Below are 19,743 nucleotides of genomic sequence, written 5' to 3' on the forward strand. Positions count from 1 at the left end.
AAGGAAGCAAATTCCCAGCGTCCCAGAGATCCAGGCTTTCAGGTGCTCTGCCCCGTCAGTCAGTTTAAGGAACTGCTGTGATCAGCTACTTCGGGATTCAGCCAGGTTGTCCCTGGCTTAGGTTAATGCCGTCGATTGTTCTCTTCCTGGACCTGCAACTTGCTTTGTGACAGAGCAATAAGCTCCACACAAGAAGAGTGCTAACTTCAGACTCGGCCAGTCAGCGTGAATATGAGCCAGGCTTTCTCAGGTAACAGTCTGACATGGTGAGTGAGAATAATTCTGTTTCTCTCTGGGGAGGGGTTGCACTGCAGACTGATCGGACAGGCACAGAAAATGAAAGAGAGGATTTAATAGACAGGCAAGCCCTGCTGTTTGTGCAGAAATTCCTCACCAGTGTTTGCCCGCTTGCTCCTAGCTTTGATACCGACTGACAATTGAATTCTCTCACACAGGTCCTCCTTTCATTCTTTTTTTAAAAAGAGATTTCCCAGACTGTGATATTATAAAGATCTGGTAAAACATCTGCATTGTCAGGCAGCTTTCACCTTGGTCATTTTAGTTCTCCAAAAGAATGACAGAGAATTTTCTTTCTGTAAGCGCAATAGCTGAGCAGACAGAGCAAGGTAGCTGCACTTTTCATCCTGTTATGTCATTTTTCTTCCTTAAGTTGTTTGTTTGTTTCAATACTGGGCATATGAGTGTTTTGAGCTCCTCTCCAGAGTTTAGTACCTGTGCCCTATGCCCCTATATGATGATCTCACTGGAGTTATAGCAGGGATGAATATTGGGCCCCTGGGGTTGTACAGTTCCACCTGCCCTGAGAGGATTTCCCACCCTGCAGTGTGAATGCCATTGAATCACATGAGGCTCCTATTTAAAAATGTAAGGGAGAGGAGGAAAAGGAACCTTTCCCTGCATGATGGGGAACGTCAACCCAGGACTGAGCAAATCGCAGAACAAATCATTTTTAATACATCATTCTGTGAATTTCATCTGGATTCACCAAATAGTATTTCACCAGCTATAGAGCAGGGCGAGTACAACAAAATATGTGTCTCATGCCTGTGAAACTGAATTTAATAGAGTCATGGATTCGATCTGACCAGCTCTGTTAGCTGCTTCTCCCTGGATTTATTTTACCTTCTTTCAGTTCTTTCCCCTCCCCACAAAACCAGAATCTCTCTGTAATGCAGCACATCTCTACCTTATTCCGTCCACCTTACCCTATTATTATTATTATTGTAGTATCCAGAGGCTCCATCTAAGATCAGAATCCCATTATGCTGGACACCATACAGACATGGAGTGTACAGTTTAAACAGATGATATAGACAAAGGACAGGAGGAAGGGAATAACATTTTACTACTGGGAAACTGAGGCACAAAGCAATTAAGTGACTTGCCCAAGAAGTCTGTGGAAGAGCTAGGAACTGAATCATGTCTCCTGAGTCCCAGTCTAATTCCTTAACCACAAGACCATCTTTCTGCTATCTCATTCAGTCGCATGCGTAAGTCAGACATGCACATATGAATGTGCGTCAATTGCATGCACCTTATTCTGACCCTGTACCTCACCTATGCATCCAGTTCCTGGAAACATTTGCAAAGCCCATAAAGTGTAGAGTGATTCATCAAGAAAGAGGAAGTGAAAGAAATTAATTGAGCCTCAGAGAAGAGAGAGAGATAAAAATAAGGAACCCAGTGTACCCTGGTCAGCCGTCCAGAGGATTGTGATTCAGAAGGCAGCTCAGGGGCCGTGCAATGGGGATTAGAGAGAACACACATTTCTGTGCATATGTTTCGCTAATTATTGCTAGCAACTGTCTGGAGCCCCAACTACACCAGCTCTCCCAATATTAGCTGCACTAGTGTTAGCAGGAGAAAAGGCTAATGTACACACAGCCAAAGCTCCCTGGTGCCCCCTTAGACTGTGAGCACTGGAGTCAGGGACTGTCTGGGTGTCACTTACTTGTACAGTGCCTAGAACAATGGGGCCCTGATCCCTGACTGGCGTCCACAAGCTCCATCACAACAGAAATTATAATGATGATTACAGAAAAGCCTGGGAATAGCTAACGGTTTTCAGTGCCCCTTCGCTGGCTGGCTCACTGCAACCCTGGCTGAGCACAGATGCCCCTCTACTCTTTAGTCAGCAGCAGCTGCAGCTAGCACACTAGGCAGCCAGCAGCTCCTTTGGGTACCTCTCCCTCCAGGCCTGGAAACAATTCAGTCATTAAGGGGTTAAGTGTTTTAATCTATTGCAGTGACAGAGAAATCCGTCAAGTTATTAAACTTGCTAGTTTAGGGCTCAGAACCCAGGTTCATCTCCTTGCTCCGCCACAGGCTTCACCTCAGTGACCTCAGGCAAGTCAGTTTCTCTCTGTGCCTCAGTTTCTCCATCTGTACAGTGGCAATTAGAGCCCTGACCCACCTTCCAGGGATGTTGTGAGGAAAAATGCATTAAAGAGGGTGACATGATTGGACGCTAGATGGGGATGGCTCTGAGAATTCTTTCCCAGGTGTCTGGCTGGTGGGTCTGGCCCACATGTTCAGGATCTAACTGATCACCATAAATGAGGTCGGGAAGGAATTTTCCCCTAGGGTGGTGGGGTTTGCCTTCCTCTGTAGCTTGGGCCATGGGTCACTTCCAGGTTTAAACTAGTGTAAATGGTGGGTTCTCTGTAATTTGTAGTTTTTAGCCCATGATTTGAGGATGTCAGTAACTCAGCCAGAGGTTAGGGGTCTATTGCAGGAGTGCGTGCGTGAGGTTCTGTGGCCTGCGATGCACAGGTGGTCAGACTAGATGATCATGATGGTTCCTTCTGGCCTTAAAATCTAGGAGTCTAGGTGCTCAGATACTATGGGGATGAGGACAGTATAAAAGTTAGCCCTGGTCTACACTATAAACTCACGTCGGCATAACTATGTCGCTTAGCAGTGTGGGAAATCCATGCCCCGAGCCACGCAGTTACACCAACCTAACCCCCGGTGTAGACAGCGCTGTGTCCAGGAGAGCTCTTCTGTTGGTGTAGGGAGCGACCTCACTAAGCGCTCCAGCTGCACCGCTGCAGCACTCTAAGTTTAGACAAGCCTTTATACAGATTAATTCTTGTTCCCAGAGCTTAAATGCCAGGGCTACCTCTCCTGCCAGTGGCACACTTGTATGCAAGGCATGACCTGCCACATATGGTGTGTGCGAGGTCATGTTCTGTGGAGGACGCCATTTTGTTCTAGGAACACTATTATCCTTATTGCTTGAGCCCCGGCACCTCTTTCTTTACATATTAAGCACAGCTTGTTCTTATGTATTTTTCTCTAAATAATTTGAGGGCCTATTTTTTGCTGTCTTCGGCTGGAGCACTCACTGAAGATTATCCATCAGTCACAAGTGGGCACTTCCCACCCAGTCCATTTTCTGTGATTGCAGGGTAGAGAGAAGCAAATGGCCAGGGACATCTGTCTTTCTGCGAGTCCTTAATACCGAGCTCCTTTGTATTCAATGTTTTTCCTTACAGAATTCTACGAAATTCACGACGTTCCCTGAAAACACAACTGTAAGTATGTTGGGTATGGGTGAAAGGAAGGTGATTTATCAACTCTCGGGTTATTTGAGAAGGTTGAGAATCTGCTTCCTGAAATGATGAAGGCGAGGAGGAATTCTGGAGAGGCTGGCAGAGTTCCGGTCTGAATGACAGTTTTATCGCTGCTGAGGTTACCTTGTAATATTAGTTACATGTGAGGGTGCCGAGAATCTTGCATTTGCCTCATTGCATTTGCATCTCAGTGAGAAACAAGGTGAGGAGTGAGCTTATCCATTAGAACAGGGATCAGCGGCAGGGAGTTACGCAAACCTCGAGTTAAATGCACACTCGGACTGACGATAATACAGAAAACACACATTTCCTCTTCTTTGAATCTCCCCTCTCTTTACCTCCCCCCCCCCCGTTTTTTTCAAAATCACATGCATGCTGGCCTAATAGACCTCCCACCCTTAGTTGCCATTATATGAAAGATGGCCTGACACCGTGGCCTCTCTTTCTCCTAGGCTTAGCGGTTGCAGTTTTCCCCGCCAGCCAGCAGCCACAGTTAGCTGCTGATTTACAGGTGCTAGGTACAATCCAGTCTGAAGCTTCAGCTTTCCAAAATGGAATAGGCAGGTGGGGAGGGGCAATATTTTGGTCTACTGAATTACAGAGAAGTAGCTACAGCCCCAAGGAGAGGTGCTACTGCTGCTTGTGCACAGCACGGCCTGGGAGGGTTTATCAGCCACATACTGTCATTATTCACGGTGCAGTTTGCCTTGCCATGGCTGAGCATGGCAGCTCATAACCACAAAGGCCAGAGAAGTTAAAGGGTTTTGTTGTGACCTCTGTCTCTGGCACTGGATTGGGGAAGCAAACACGCTCAGCTGGATGTACTAGCGTTGCATCTGAGAGCTGACGCAGGAGATGTAGGATTTCTGAGTCTGTGGGCAAGGAATCCTTTTACAGGGCCCAGTTACAATGAGAACTGATAGCAGGTTTATCTTCTATGAGGACGTGTATCTTTTGCTGAGTATTCTTACCAACAGGAGTATTGATTGTCCCTTCATGCTAGTTTCCCTCCATGCATCTTGTCTTAGACACAATTCCAGGCCCCCATTTGGAATGAGTCAATTTAAGGAATATACCTTGTCTGTGCCTCCTTTTAACAAGTAGCAGTTGGAGTTGGCCAGGCCATTTGGATTTTACACACTTCCAGCAAAGGGGTCATCTGTCTAGATGAGCTGTGAATTTCAAACTCTCCCGATCCAATCAGCTAGTGGTATCTTTTGAGTCAAGCCTCCGTCAGTCTATGCTCAGTGCAGGAATTGGGCTGCTGGACCAGGCCATTGTTTCCTGCCTCAAACGTGGCCACACCCGGATGCTTCAGAGCAAGGTGAAGCTCCTTCCATCCCAACTGCGCTGAGCCGTGCAGTGCACTGGGGCTGAGTGGAAAAGATGTTCCTGTCCGGCTCCCCGCTCTGGATATTATTAAGCTACATGCTGCTTTCTCACTGGAGTCTGGTTTGTTCTTTAAGACTCAATCATTTCATTTTCTGTCTTGTTCAGGAGTCCGTCTTGGTCACCTCTACTTCCACCATCACAGTAAGTGTCCCAGATACATGGGGAGAAGGCCGGAAGGAATGGTTACTGACATCTAGTCTGACTTCCTGCATAACACCGACCCAGTGGCTCCTGCATCCAGCCCGTCTTGGCTCTAGCTGCCTATCTGCCATTTCAGGCTGAAAAATCTCCCCCAAAAGCCACTAGTGTGTCTGGCAATGCCACATGACCATAATGGGTCATGGCTCCCATGCCCGCTCGCTAGCTCTGCAGTGGGTAGAGGGGGAGAGGGGTACCCTGCATGTTCCTTGAGCCGATATAAGGAGCTCTATACAGAATGCTTCCCTGAGTGCTACCCAGAGACTTTGCCAGCATCTCTCCATCACAAGGAAAGTAGTCCTGCATCCACACTGCAGCTCAAAGGCCACCGATTCTCCCTTCACAAACCTGTGAGTGAACAGGGCAGCTCAGAGAAGTTAGCCATTGTGGAAGGATATTGAGCCTGTCTCCCTCAGAGAATCAGCTTCAGTCTGGCCCCAGGAGGTAGTGACCATAGATCACTGGGATCTCCCAAGGCCTGTGTTGAGTGAGTGGGTGGGGCTCAGCCCAGGCCCTAGCATATTGTTGTCCACACCATGAAAACCACGTGCAAAACTGGTGAAAATGATCCCCTGGAGGGCAGTCACAGCTGAGAGAGAAAGGACAATGGATCCTTGAGATTGGACGCCCCTGCTGCTGGGGGGAAGTTCACACGGCTGCTGCCAGGGCTGTAGCTGTCTGGCCGGGAATGCACCTCAGTCTCCTGGACCCAGTAATATTGTTTTTAAATAGGCAGATTATAGGAAAATGTTATTTTCCCATCAAGTATGTAAGTATGTCTCTCTAAGTCTGCACCCCACAAACTTCCAGGCCTCATGCATTGTCAGCAAATTAACACTCCATTAACCAGTCTATCCATAGCTACCTCTATGGCCTCAATTACCCTAATATTTCGGTGCCTCACAATCTTTAATGAATTTATCCTTACAACACCCCTGTGATATACATGGGAAACTGAGGCCAGAGAGGCTAAGTGACGTGCCAAAAGTTTGTGGCAGATCAGGGAAGTGAACTTGGGTTTCCCAAGTCCCCGGCTAGCACCCTAGGCACTAAACCAACCTTCCTCTCTTGCCTTTGTGGAGATTTCACTTTGGGGAAGATTTCACTTTAGGGGAAATAAGTATTTAACCCTGGAAACACAAGAGGCTCTGAGAGCTGGAGGATCACACATTTTCACCAAGCAAGGCGACCTCTAAGAAATCCCTGTGGAAAACTGTAAAGAGGGGAAATGATCATGCTGTGACAGAAGAGGAAAGAGAGTGTAGATATGGGCCTGAAATGGCATGTTCGGATCTGAATCCTAATTTTCCAAAAATATTTATGGTGTTTAGATCCGGGCTTCATCTGTAGAAAAGCGCAAGGGATCAAAGACAGGTTTGGAGCTGGCCTAAAGTTTTCAGATACGATGTTTATTCCCTCTTAGATTTGTTGCAAAAATGATGTGAACAGCACTAAAATTCTGATGCCAGCTCTGTCCTCAGTGGAGGAAGATAATTTTTACAGCTCATAGACAGAATGTGGCCATGTTTCAGACAATACCCAGTGCTGCATGTGACCTTGTCATGGCTCGTACAACCTCTGCCCTCATTCAATTTTTACAAAACATTGTAACTGTTCTAAACTCTTTCTTGTTTTTAGCCTCCTGCAAGTACTAGCACAAATGTTCAATCAGGTCTTTCTGCTACGGTAAGATTTGGTTCGCTGTTGAACTTGATTCATTACATTCTCCCATTTCCCTAACAGTACATTCCCCCTGTAGAATCAGTCCTCTGTTTCCCCTGTAAATACTGTTGTTTAGTGCTGATGCAGCTGTTAAGCATTTGCCGTGTTCCACCCCAGAGATGGCCGTATTTCTATCCCTGATGAAGTGCATATACAATTATTTTTATAAGCCTTTTGGGATCCCTCAGGATGAATGGCAACATTTTATTATTCATATTTTTGTATTGTAAGAGGATTAGCAGTTAAGTTACTATTAACAGCGATTAATATCTTGTATTGGCTTTTGAAAAATATAGTAGCTATTTGTCATGTATAGGATTAAAAAGGCAAACACATGCACTATTTACTTGCAGGCTTTTAAGGAAATAGTTTCCTTAACAATTCTAGTAGCTGTGTCTAGATGATGCAGGAAGCCCTATGCTAATGGTATAAAAATTTTTATTAAGATGATGTTAAAAAAAAAGTGAAGAGTGTTTGAGCATAGAAGTTTCTGGTTATCAGGGAATAACGTACAGATTATCGAGGGTGCAAAGTTTGGTTTAAGATCAAGTGGCATAAGGAATACATAATCTGCAATATCCCCAATTGGGGGTAAAAGGTCGATGGATCAAAGTACAGGCATTGAGATATGAGGGTATGAAGTTCATAGAGTGGCTATGTTCGGGTGTGGGGTATGATGAGGATGGATTGACCCTCATTTGGTGAGTTTTAATGCTCAGGGAGTTTATGGTTCCAGTTCATATGATCCAACGGAGAAGGTCACTTGGTCCCTTTCTCGTAGTGGGAGAACGACGTCACTCTGGCTCACGACTCCTGGTACTGTCGGTGGCCGGTGATGTGCTCGATGTAGATGTCCCTGGACCATCGGATGGTGTCTGAGACCATGAGGCGTCGCATGAGCCGTGCATAGCGTCGACTGATCCCGCAGGTCCGCAGCACGCGCTCGTTGCAGGGGTCCCAGGCGCCCAGGGCTCTGACAATCAGGGCGTCCATCTGCACCTCGTAGCCCTTTGCTCTCAGGGTGTCAGCCAGGGGGGCGTATTTTTCCAGCTTACGAGTTCGGGCTTCGCAAAATGCCGGGGTCCTGTTCTCAAAGGAGACCATGAAGTCGACGAGGATGATCTTTTTCTGGGCCTCATTGGTGACGATCATGTCAGGTCATAGCTGGTATTACACTCACAATAGACACACAGGGTTTGTCTGCACAGCAATTAGACACCCAGAGCTGGCCCATGCCAGCTGACTTGGCTTGCAGGGCTTGGGCTAAGGGACTGTTTAATTGCAGTGTAGAAATTCAGAATTTGGCCTTGCAACCAAGTCTAAGAAATGTTAGGAAACTGCAGTTCTATACCAAATGAAATGTCTCTCTACCGCATGTTTTGTGCAACAATTGCTTTTCAGGCCACTAAAAGGCAGTTTGATTCCCTGGTTGCAAACACATGCTTCAGTTTATACCCACAGCCATTTACTCAGGCTAGGAAACATTCATCCAGTTAAATCAAGCCAGAATTTGTAGAGTTCACTTCTATGCTAAAAGGCAAATGCTGTGCTCAATCAGTGTAAACTCAGAACTCCACTGATTTCTCCAGTGCAAATCCAATATTACTGAGAACAGAATGTGGCCTTTAATATTTAAGCTTTGTAATATCTTTATACCTTAGAATAACAATGGCATTTGAGCAGAGGAGTCAGTTTACAGTACCTGCAAAAATCTAGGAGTAGCAGCTCCATGCAGGAACAGCTCTGACCTTCCTGCTCCCCAGAGCTAAACTGATCAAACCTCACCTAGGCACAGAGTTCCAGATTTAAAGAGACAGTGCAGTAAAAACACCCAGAGTTTCAGTCTTTTGCTCACTGTGGCGTAGTTTCAGCCGGAAGGAATATGCCGCGTTTACTTGTAGCTAGTGGTGAATGCCCCCTGGGCTATGCTGGTCCCAATGCTGCAGTGGGGTCAGCCCCCAAGAATCTCAACGCAGGGGGCGGGGGCACTGGTGTCAGTTACCCCATACAGAGTGATGATGATATCGATTTCCTTTATAAAGTGTTTAGCGAGCAAAAGATGAAAAGTGCTATATAAGAGCAAGGTGGTGATATTCTTTGTCAGCTGTTCTATAAACAGGGCCAGGGCCCGAGCTCTGGGAACCCAGCAGCCAGATTTAGGCATGCGTGCATACTAATAACTTGCCCTCAATAATTCATAGATTTAAGGCGAGATGGGAAGGCTAGATCATCTACTCTGATCTCCTGTATAACACAGGTAGGCAAGTAATTCATCTGGTTTTAAGCCGGCCAGTCCTGTTGTTGTATGGTTTGTCCCCTATCCAGTACAGATATTAAAACTGGACATGGTTTAGTCCAATATCACGCATGGAGGGTGCCATTTGGCAAAGCGCACTGCTCTGGCCCTCCCCCCCTGGAGTGACCTTGCACACGCTGTGTGTGTGAGGTCATGCTGGCAGTGCAGCATGCTCTGCAAAATAGCATCCTCCATGTGACATGGTCACGCCAGCAGGCGTGGGGACAGCTAAGGGGATGTTGTCCTGTGTTCTGGGGATGTCAGTGGCCACCCTAATCACAGGCCATTAAATTTCACAATTACTCCTGGATTGAGCCCAATAACTTGTGTAGCTAACACATCTTCCAGGAAAGCATCCAGTCTGGCTCTGAAGACACTAAGACACAGAGAATCCACCACTTCCCTGATAGAAGGAGAGGATGCCACTGTGTGTGTGTTTGACCTTGCACTCTTTCTTCATGAGCTAGGTAAATCCCTTGGTGTTAGGACTAGCAGCAGGGATACCCAGCATTGTGGCCCTGGTCCTCGGAATCATACTGGCTGTGACTTGCATTCGACAAAGGACACGCTGCAGCTGTAATAAGGTGACTGTATGACATTGCTATTGGTTTTGTAACATTTCAAATGGTGATGGCCTCACATTGGAATCCTGGCTCAAAACTCCATTGAGCTTTGGGGAAAGTTGGATTCAGATCCAGATCCAAGTGTCACTGCTGGCCATATGCTCCCACCCTAGAAGGAGCCCCAGATCCAAACACTCCATAACTCATGGAAAAGTTGGAGCTCAGATTCATGGCTTGGGGCCACTTCACATTTAAAGGATGTGTTGATGGTGAAAATCCAGGAGGAAAAGGCTTGAAATGAGGGAGAGGATGAGATATTAACTAGGATGGGTCACAATTTTTCCATTCAAACAATCTTTCAGTGGAAAATGGAGTTTTTTGTTAAATTATTATTTTTTTTGCAGAAAGTATCTGCTTTGAAAAGAAAAATATGCCCCAAATTTGAAATATTTTGAGTTAGGAATGCTGCTGTGGTGCCTCATGGGAATTGTGGTTTGGTTTCCTCATTTTCCATTCTCCCCTATGGACCAGGCTCCCCAGCTGGATTACATTTCCCATGATGCACCATAATCAGGGACTGCCATGAAGGATCACTTCCTTTTTCCAAGAGGGGAGACCCTGGTGCTTTATGGGAGAGGTAGTACAACCAGGGAGCCCAACCCCTAGAGGAAAATGCAGTCATGAGACACCCAAACTACAACTCCCATGAGATACTATGGCAGCACTTTTAGAATTAAAATATTTTGGGTTTTGAATTTTTGCTGCAAAATTGAAATTTTCCACAAAACCCCCCCAAAACTCCATTTTCCAACCACATCTAATATCAACACAAACCTTGATTTCCTGCTGCCTTAGAGAGGGCACCTACAATCTTACCAAGAGACATACTTTCTGATGGCTGTTGCTAGTTTAGATTTAGGGCTGTCAAGTGATTAAAAAAATTAATCGCAATTAATCACACTGTTAAACAATAATAGAATACCATTTATTTAAATATTTTTGATGTTTTCTGCATTGTCAAATATATTGATTTCAATTACAACACAGAATACAAAGTGTACAGTGCTCATTTTATATTTATTTTTGACTACGAGTATTTGCGCTGTAAAAAAACAAAAGAAATCATATTTTTCAATTCATCTAATACAAGTACTGTAGTGCAATATCTTTATCATGAAAGCTGAACTTACAAATGTACAAAAAAACTGCATTCAAAAATAAAACAATGTAAAATTTTAGAGGCTGTAAGTCCACTCAGTCCTACTTCTTGTTCAGAAAATTGCTCAGACAAACAAGTTTGTTTACATTTTCAGGAGATAATGCTGCCCGCTTCTTGTTTACAATGTCAACTGAAAGTGAGATCAGGTGTTCTCATGGCACTGTTGTAACTGGTGTCGCAAGATATTCACGTGCCAGATGCGCTAAAGATTCATATGTCCCTTCACGCTTCAACCAGCATTCCAGGGGATATGCATCCATGCAGTGCAGATTGACGCATGTTCATTTTCATCATCTGAGTCAGATACCACCAGCAGAAGGTTGATTTTCTTTTTGGGTGGTTTGGGTTCTGTAGTTTCTGCATCAGAGTGTTGCTCTTTTAAGACTTCTGAAAGCATGCTCCACACCTCGTCCCTCTCAGATTTTGGAAGGCACTTAAGATTCTTAAACCTTGGGTCGAGTGCTGTAGCTTTCTTTAGAAATCTCACATTGGTACCTTCTTTGCGTTTTATCAAATCTGCAGTGAAAGTGTTCTTAAAATGAACAACATGTGCTGGGTCATCATCCGAGTCTGCTATAATATTAAATATGTGGCAGAATGCGGGTAAAACAGAGCAGGGGACATACAATTCTCCCCAAGGAGTTCAGTCACAAATTTAATAAACACATTATTTTTTTATCGAGCATCATCAGCATGGAAGCATGTCCTCTGGAATGGTGGCCGAAGCATGAAGAGGCATACGAATGTTTAGCATATCTGGCACATAAATACCTTGCAATGCCGGCTACAAAAATGCCATGCAAATACCTGTTCTCACTTTCTGATGACATTGTAAATAAGAAGAGGGCAGCATTATCTCCTATAAATGTAAACAAATTTGTGTGCCTTAGCGATTGGCTAAACAAGAAGTCGGTACTTGTATGAGGTGAATTGAAAAATACTATTTCTTTTGTTTGTTGTTTTTACAGCGCAAATATTTGTAATAAAAACAATATACACTTTGATTTCAATTACAACACAGAATACAATATTTATGAAAACGTAGAAAAACATCCAAATATTTAATAGATTTCAATTGGTATTCTATTGTTTGACAGTGCGATTAAAACTACGGTTAATCATGATTTTTTTAAATTAATCTCATGAGTTAACTGCGATTAATTGACAGCCCTAATTTTAACATGAGATTTAATTGTCAATGTAAATGTGCAAATTTGGCGTTTCCCTTTTGTATTACATTCAGATTTTCATTTTAAACAGGTTTATTTTTTTAAAGGAAAACTTATAATTTGAATAACAAAATAAAGAAAAATCTGATTATTTTGATTTAAAAAACATAGATTTGTATCCACCTGGTTTCTGGCTCACGTATCACCACTAACAAAAGATTCTGTAAACCACAGTCTGCCCTCAGGTTCATTTGTGCAAGCTCAGCATGAAGGCTTGTTTTCTGATTGTAAGAGTGGGGGCCTGGGAACCAGAACTCTTGGGTTCCTAGCTTTCACTAGCTCCCAGTGTGATCTTGGGCATCTTCTTGGGCCTCCTGTTTGTAAAGGACTTTGAAATTCTTGGATGAGAGATGCTAGAGAAGTGCGCAGTATCATTATTTACTATAGTGACATAGCCCAGGTGTGTCCGGAGTTCTGAAGTTTTTTTCCACAACAAATCATATTAGAATTCCCCATCACTCCTTTCGCGGAGGTAGGTAAATTGTTATGGGTGTGATCTGTCTGTGACATTTTGTTTGTTCATTCATTCAGGCCAAGCAGAATCAAGAGGTGCCTGAAGAATGCAAATATGAACAGACCATTCCAAGGCTTCCGAAAGTAAGAATTCTTATTAGCACTTTCTAATATGCTGCAAATGGGCCAGTCCTCAACATAGCGCACACACCCTGAGTTAGTGATTATGCACAGTCCTCCCTGGTGGTTGGCTAAAGGGTAACTCACAGCCAATAACATACAGCTCACTCTAAGCGCTCTCCCCAAGTGTGCCTTTTCCAAGGTTCCCCTCTATATTATTATTTATATCCACCTATTGCTGGGGCCTTTCCAAAGAGAAAAACTGGGATGTCTCACATGTTGCGCCCTGCAGAGCCTGGGTACTTTGTGGCAGATGGCGATTATTGTGATGTTTTGCTCCTAGGTCTCCTGTGTGTCCATGATGAAGGAGCCAACAAATGCTTATGAAAACGAGGATCAAAAACCACCCCGCAGGCTACCAGCGCCCATCCCCAGAAAATCCAACTGGGCGAGGAATATAAAGCAGGACGCTGGTCGTACAGGACGGAAATCCTCGCAAGTAAGTCTGGAGGCAGTCTACGAAACTTGCGTACCTTCCCCCATAATCGAGAAGAGGGAAAAGCGTATGGGTTGGAACTGAAATCAACTGGCCATATGCTCTGCTTGGACGCACCCACCAACGCAGCTCCACTGCTGTTTAAAAGAGGGTAATTGGGCCTTTTGTGTTTGTGAATATTTGGACTGACACAGAACAAAGAGAAAGCAGATGAAGGAGGACTATGTCTGGATTGATGCTTTCAGGACGCCGAAGCAAAGTGCCCCCAGCCATCCACAAGCGATAACTTTGCTTATCTGTCAAATTTTAATGGCATTTGAGTTGATTCACTCTAATCAAGAGCAGCTTACCCTTTGTAGTGACACTGTGGATAGAAAAGCTCTGCCACATGCACTATATTCTATTCTTCCCCGTTTCTCCAAAGGATCTGGTAAATACGCTAATAGTCTTAGCCCGTGTGCTATAAAATCATCTCTCATGTGACATGTTGTTTATTGCTTAGAGCAGGAACAGTGTCAGGACGAATGAACTAATCCTCGGTCTCAGCAACCCAGCCCTTTCCAATTAAGACCTCGCTTGTCCCCACTCTCCCCCACTCCCTCAGAGTTTGTAAGGCTTACGGAGTTTCAGGGATTCCTCTCACAAATTCTTTCCAGACTCTCCTAAATGAATGCAATAAATGTTTACACAAGCACATTGCATAAAGTCCTCAGTACAAATCAATGCATAACTCGTCCCCCTTCTGTATTCAAACCAGACACCCAAGTAGAAGGCACTTTGACATGGAGGAATTTCCAAATTCTTATTGAAATCCAATCCTCTTTATTTCCAAACTTTCTGGAAACTGTGAGCCATATCTCGGCTGGTGTAAATCAGCATTGCTCCATTGAACTCAGAGCAACTCCAGTTTATGCCAGCTGAGGATCTGGCCTTGCAATTGCAAGTAACTAATTGATCTTGGATTTCCAAACAGTTGGTGGCTCAAGAAGGCAAAACTCTATTTAACTCAAAGGGTTCTCAGCCTGGATCTCATGAACAGGTGTCGGGAGGCTCTGACAGCAGGCTCTTCTCATGGGGCTAAATGGGAGGAGGATCCAAGCTAAATCCCAGGGAGAGATTCTCAGTTCGCAGGGGTGGGAACTGATATGGAAAAGGAATCATGCTGTAGCAAAGGTTGAGAACCTGCTGCTTTAACTCATTGATTAAAAAAATCATGTATGTTAATATGCCTTATTAAATGTGGTTATCAACATAACATATATCTGTGTTTTTAATTTCTTACTCGCAGGAAAAAAAATCTTTAATTCATTCACTGTAAATATCTCCTTTTTAATTCCATCCTCAAAATATATACACAAAAATACATTTCATTGTGCGTGTGTTTTTGATATACATGCACAAAGTCATTTAGATACTGTGGAAGCAGAGCAAAGTTCATTCCTAATCTAATAATATTATGCAAACCAAGCTAGTTAATAGTTAACCTTTATTTAGGGTTACCATACGTCCGGATTTTCCCGGACATGTCCGGATATTTGGGCCTCAAATCCCCATCCGGGGGGAAATCCCAAAAAGCCGAACATGTCCAGGAAACTAGGGAGGGGCCGGCACCGCTGGGCCGGGGGTGCTGGACCGGGGGCTGGGGGTGCGGTGCGGGGCCGGGCCGGGCCAGCGGTGCGGGGCCGGTAGTTCTGGGCCGGGGGCCAGGGCCAGGGCCGGGCCGGGCCCGGCGGTGCGGGGCCGGCAGTGCTAGGCCAGGGGCTGGGGCCGCGACCAGGCCGGGGCCGGCAGTGCTGGGCCGGGGGTGCTGGCCAGGGGCCGGGCCGGGCAGGGGCCGGCAGTGCTGGGCCGGGGGCTAGGGCCGGGCCGGGGGCTGGCGGTGCTGGCCTGGGGGTGCTTGGCTGGGGGCTGGCCCGGGGCCGGCACCCCAGGGCCTGAGCCGAGCCAGGCTGGAGACACTGGGGCTGGCCACCAGAGGGAGCCGCTCGGTTGCGGGGGGCAGACTGGGCCACGCCTCCTGCCCCCCCCCCCCCCAGCTTACCTGCTGCCTGCTTCAGGCTTCCCGCGAATCAAATGTTCGCGGGAAGCAGGGAAGGGGGCGGAATTGGGGTGGGGACTTTGGGGAAGGGGTGGAGTTGGGGCGTGGGCGGGGCTGGGGGCAGGGCCGGGGCCCTGTGGAGTGTCCTTTTTTTGGACACTCAAAATATGGTAACCCTACCTTTATTTACACAGAGTAACTAAGAGCTGCTACTGGCTAAGTTGCTGTCAGTTGCCATTGCACCAAGCAGTATATCAACTCCAGATTCTGACATACCAATTAACTCCAACTAGAACCCAGAATAATTGCTACATTCTGCAATGGAACCTCCAGGAGCAAGTCTATTTCCTGGTGACTTGTATCTCTTGCCTTCTTTTCTTTACAGCATGGAGAAAGTTGTCCAGAAATGGGAAGCTGCCACCAGGGCCTGTTGTTCTCATCATCATAGGGAATGCCCTGCAGCTGAAAACCAAGGCCTTGTCCAGAACCCTCCATGAAGTAGGGGCACCTCTGAGCGGTTTTGTTGAAGGGGCAGAAAGCTGCAGAAACCTATATATAAGCTGCAGAAACCTAGATACCTATATAAAACTCATTCAAGGTATTAAACTCTACATGCAAATACAAGTGAATAGCTTTAATTTTCAAGATAGTTATCCTACTCAAGTTATGAGCATTACATCTTCGGAACAAGCTCTCATTGGTTGATCAGACCCAGTCGGCGGGACATGCGCCTAATTGTGGAAGCAGGTGCTCAGCACAAATTAAACCATTTCAAGGTCACGGCATAGGCTACTAAGAAAGCAAAAAGGTAACTAGCTTATAGAAGAAAGCCGGTCACACCTGAGCTTCTCTGTGCACACTCCAAGCTAACCATACAAGGCTTTGAAAGCCAGCTCTATATGATACGTCCTTAGATTGTTCTTTTCTTCACTTACTAGTTATTTGCTTGTTACTTGAAAAGCAAGGCACTTTGTCAGTGGGTTTCATGCCAATGAGCTTAGTAAGGGTGGGACATTTCTGGCATTGCGAGTCCAGCACCCACACCAATGCATAAGTGTAGCGGCGTATTATCATATGATTATTCCTGTCTGTCTCCCTAGCCTGCTAGGCAATCGTGGGCAAGTCACTTCACCTCTCTGATTCAGTTTTCCCATCAATAAATTAGGGATAATGATACTGACCTCCTTTGTCAGCTGCTTTGAGATTTGCTGGGGGAAAGCGCCAGGCATTATTAAGACTAAGTCTTGTTTCTCAGTGTTTGAATGTGTTAGAAGCAACTGGAAAGTGTCTTTAAACCTTCTCAGCAAGACTACTAGGAAAGCGATCATCTTCAGAATCAAACTGTTATTGGAAAGACTCAGGTGTGGGGTACAAGTGTCTTTGCTTTTAAGAAGAGGTCAGAGGCCCTTTCCTGCAGTGATGAATATGATCAGTCAAATTCCACACAATGTTTTCCCATCACTATGGGAGCGTCACACATCAGACCCCAGCTATTGCACAGGTTTCTGCAGCTTTCTGCCCCTTCAACAAAACCGCTCAGAGGTGCCCCTACTTCATGGAGGGTTCTGGACAAGGCCTTGGTTTTCAGCTGCAGGGCATTCCCTATGATGATGAGAAGAACAGGCCCTGGTGGCAGCTTCCCATTTCTGGACAACTTTCTCCATGCTGTAAAGTAGGGTTACCATATTTTGCGCCTCTGAAAGGAGGACACTCCACGGGGCCCCGGCCCCGCCCCCAGCCCCGCCCCGCCCCAACTCCGCCCCTTCCCCCAAAGTCTCTGCCCCATCCCCTGCTTCCCGCGAACATTTGATTCGCGGGAAGCCTGAAGCAGGTAAGGGGGAGTGTGGGGGGAGGAGGCGCGGCCCAGGCTGGCCCCCCTGGTGTTTCCAGCCTCGGTCGGCTCGGGCCCTGGGGTGCCGGCCCCGGGCCCGGCCGAGCACCCCCGGCCCGCCCAGCACTGCCGGTCCCCGGCCCGGCCCCCGGCCCCGCGGCCGAGCACCCCCTGCCCCTGGCACCAAACTGCCCGTCCCCAGCCCGGCCCTCGCCACCGCACCGCTGTCCCGGCCCCCGGCACCACCGGCCCGGCCCCCGAGCCGCCGGTGCCGGCCCGGCCCCCGAGTCCCCGGCCCAGCCCCGCCTGCCCGGCCCCGCCGGAGCCCCCGAGCCCCCGGCCCGGCCCCGCCGGCCCGGCCCTGGAACCCCCGGCACCGCTCCGCCGGCCCGGCCCCTGGCCCGGCCCCGCTCCGCCGGCCCGGCCCCCGAGTCCCCGGTCCGGCCCCCGAGCACCCGCATGGCCGGCCCGGCATGTCCCGATTTTCCCAGACATGTCCGGCTTTTTGGGCTTTCCCCCCGGACGGGGATTTGGAGCCCAAAAAGCCGGACATGTCCGGGAAAATCCGGACGTATGGTAACCCTATGTAAAGAAAAGAAGACAAGAGATACAAGCCACCAGGAAATAGACTTGCTCCTGGAGGTTCCATTGCAGAATGTAGCAATTATTCTGGGTTCTAGTTGGAGTTAATTGGTATGTCAGAATCTGGAGTTGATATACTGCTTGGTGCAATGGCAAGTGACAGCAATTTAGCCAGTAGCAGCTCTTAGTACTCTGTGTAAATAAAGGTTAACTATTAACTAGCTTGGTTTGCATAATATTATCAGATTAGGAATGAACTTCTCTGAACCCTTATTTATGCATCAGCTTGCATCTCCAGTTCCCTCCCACATCATATATATGCTCCCCAAAGATAATGGTGGTTACACAACTAATCCTGCAGCATGGTGTCAAGATTTGCATGACAGTATTTGCTCTATAAACCCAACACTGTTGCAATATCCTTCACCTCCCGGGTGCTAGCTGGAGCCTGACCATGCCACCTCTCATTCACGGGAACTGGGATTCCTCCTTTGTAAAGCCCTGCTGAAGTCACTGAGATGGGAAATGGGGGGGATTCACTTCCCCCACAAATGCTAGTTGTGCTTATGCCTGAAGCTGGCTATGAGAGGTCACTAAACTAAACCCAGATGAAAAGGGTTCATGTGGCTCTTCACAAGTCCTGTACCCTCTCTTGAGTACAGTTACAGTAACCATCTACACAATCAGAACCTAAACAAATTCCAACTAAACCATCTAACCGCAGGATGTGGAACTATGGGTAAGCAACATTATAATTCTTGTAAATGAGGGTGGATGCTGCTGCCTTTTTTCACCTAATAGAGGAAGCCTCTAAACCTTCATCTTCTGGTGCGTACTTGCCTATAGGAGGTCTGTCATACTAGGCGCATGCGAAGTGATTCTGATTAAAATCCTAGCATTATACAAAATCAATATGGAACCTGGTAAATGTTTTACGAGCTGAATAACTGAGATCTCCAAACAGAGCTGTTAATGGGGATGTATCAACTGGTTCTATTGGGGGAACTAGTTTTCAGCCCAATGTTAGTGAGTATTTTTATCACTGATTTGGAAGAAAACATGAAACCTTTGCTGATAAAATTTGCAGATGAGACAAAGATTAGAGGGTTAGTTGACAACACCAAGGACAGATCGTGGATACAGAGCAATCTGGACCACTTGGTGAGTTGGGTGCAATCAAACAATGTCTGTTTTAATGCAGCCACCTGCTAGGAACAAAGAATGTAGGACATGCTTATCTGGGGTTCTGACAAGGATTTTATCCTAGAAATCAGTGACTCTGACAAGGCCTTAGCAGTCTTGGTGGATAACCATCGCTCAGTGCGATATTGTGCCAAAAGGGCTAACATGGTGCATGGATGTATAAATAGGGGAGTATCATGTAGGAGTAGGGCAGGTACGACTCTACCAATGTTGACTTCATGACGAGCAAACTCTTCCCTTTAGTGCTCTGGGCTCTCCCGGTCACATGGACCCTGACGCTCTCTAGGTCATCGTTCGCTTCCCAAAGTCACTGACTGTAAAGGGCCACTGTGTCCTGCTGTTCTACACCCCAAACGTACCAGTGCAGGGACCTGCCCCCTCTTTGACATGTCCTCCGGAATCTCCACCTCTCTGGGAATTTCAGGCAGTATTTCCTCTTGACCTCCTGGGGCCCCCAACTCCCTTCCCCTGCTGCCAGCTCCCAGATGCTCTCCTGCTGAGAGGTGTACCTCTTTGGGGCCCAGAACAGTCCCAAACTTCTCCACCATAGCATCCAGAGCAGCCATACACCTGCCATGAGACCTCTGGTCTTCAGAACCCAGTGGCTTGCTCCACAGAAGCCTGAACACTCAGTAATGACTTTGGCTCATTACTGGACACTTTCCCTCCATCCCAACTTAGCTGGAGCGAAAGGATCCCACCAGTGGAGGGCTCCATAATGCCTAAAGTATCCTGGGGGACCCTCAGTGATGCCCAAGGGGGCCAGGCTCAGAGGGAGCATGAGAACAGGAGCAGCAGCCTGGAA

General features: G+C 46.8%; 1 protein-coding gene across 2 annotated transcripts; it reads left to right on the forward strand.

The window, feature by feature from the left end:
• Window positions 1-116: 116 nt before the first annotated feature.
• On the forward strand, window positions 117-14,545 carry LOC128840025 (uncharacterized). 2 transcript variants are annotated; one of them, XM_054033466.1, is made up of 7 exons: window positions 117-266; window positions 3,519-3,557; window positions 5,094-5,129; window positions 6,825-6,872; window positions 9,672-9,788; window positions 12,747-12,812; window positions 13,132-14,545. In XM_054033466.1, exons 1-7 carry the CDS (start codon window positions 264-266, stop codon window positions 13,366-13,368), a joined length of 546 nt encoding a protein of 181 aa, XP_053889441.1. In that variant the 5' UTR covers window positions 117-263; the 3' UTR covers window positions 13,369-14,545. The 2 variants fall into 2 exon arrangements, with proteins under 2 accessions (XP_053889441.1, XP_053889440.1); XM_054033465.1 differs by lacking the exons at window positions 117-266; window positions 3,519-3,557 and having other exon boundaries at window positions 4,183-5,129.
• Window positions 14,546-19,743: the final 5,198 nt, after the last annotated feature.

This window comes from Malaclemys terrapin, chromosome 7, assembly GCF_027887155.1.
Source record: "Malaclemys terrapin pileata isolate rMalTer1 chromosome 7, rMalTer1.hap1, whole genome shotgun sequence".
In the NCBI taxonomy this organism is placed as follows: domain Eukaryota; kingdom Metazoa; phylum Chordata; order Testudines; family Emydidae; genus Malaclemys; species Malaclemys terrapin.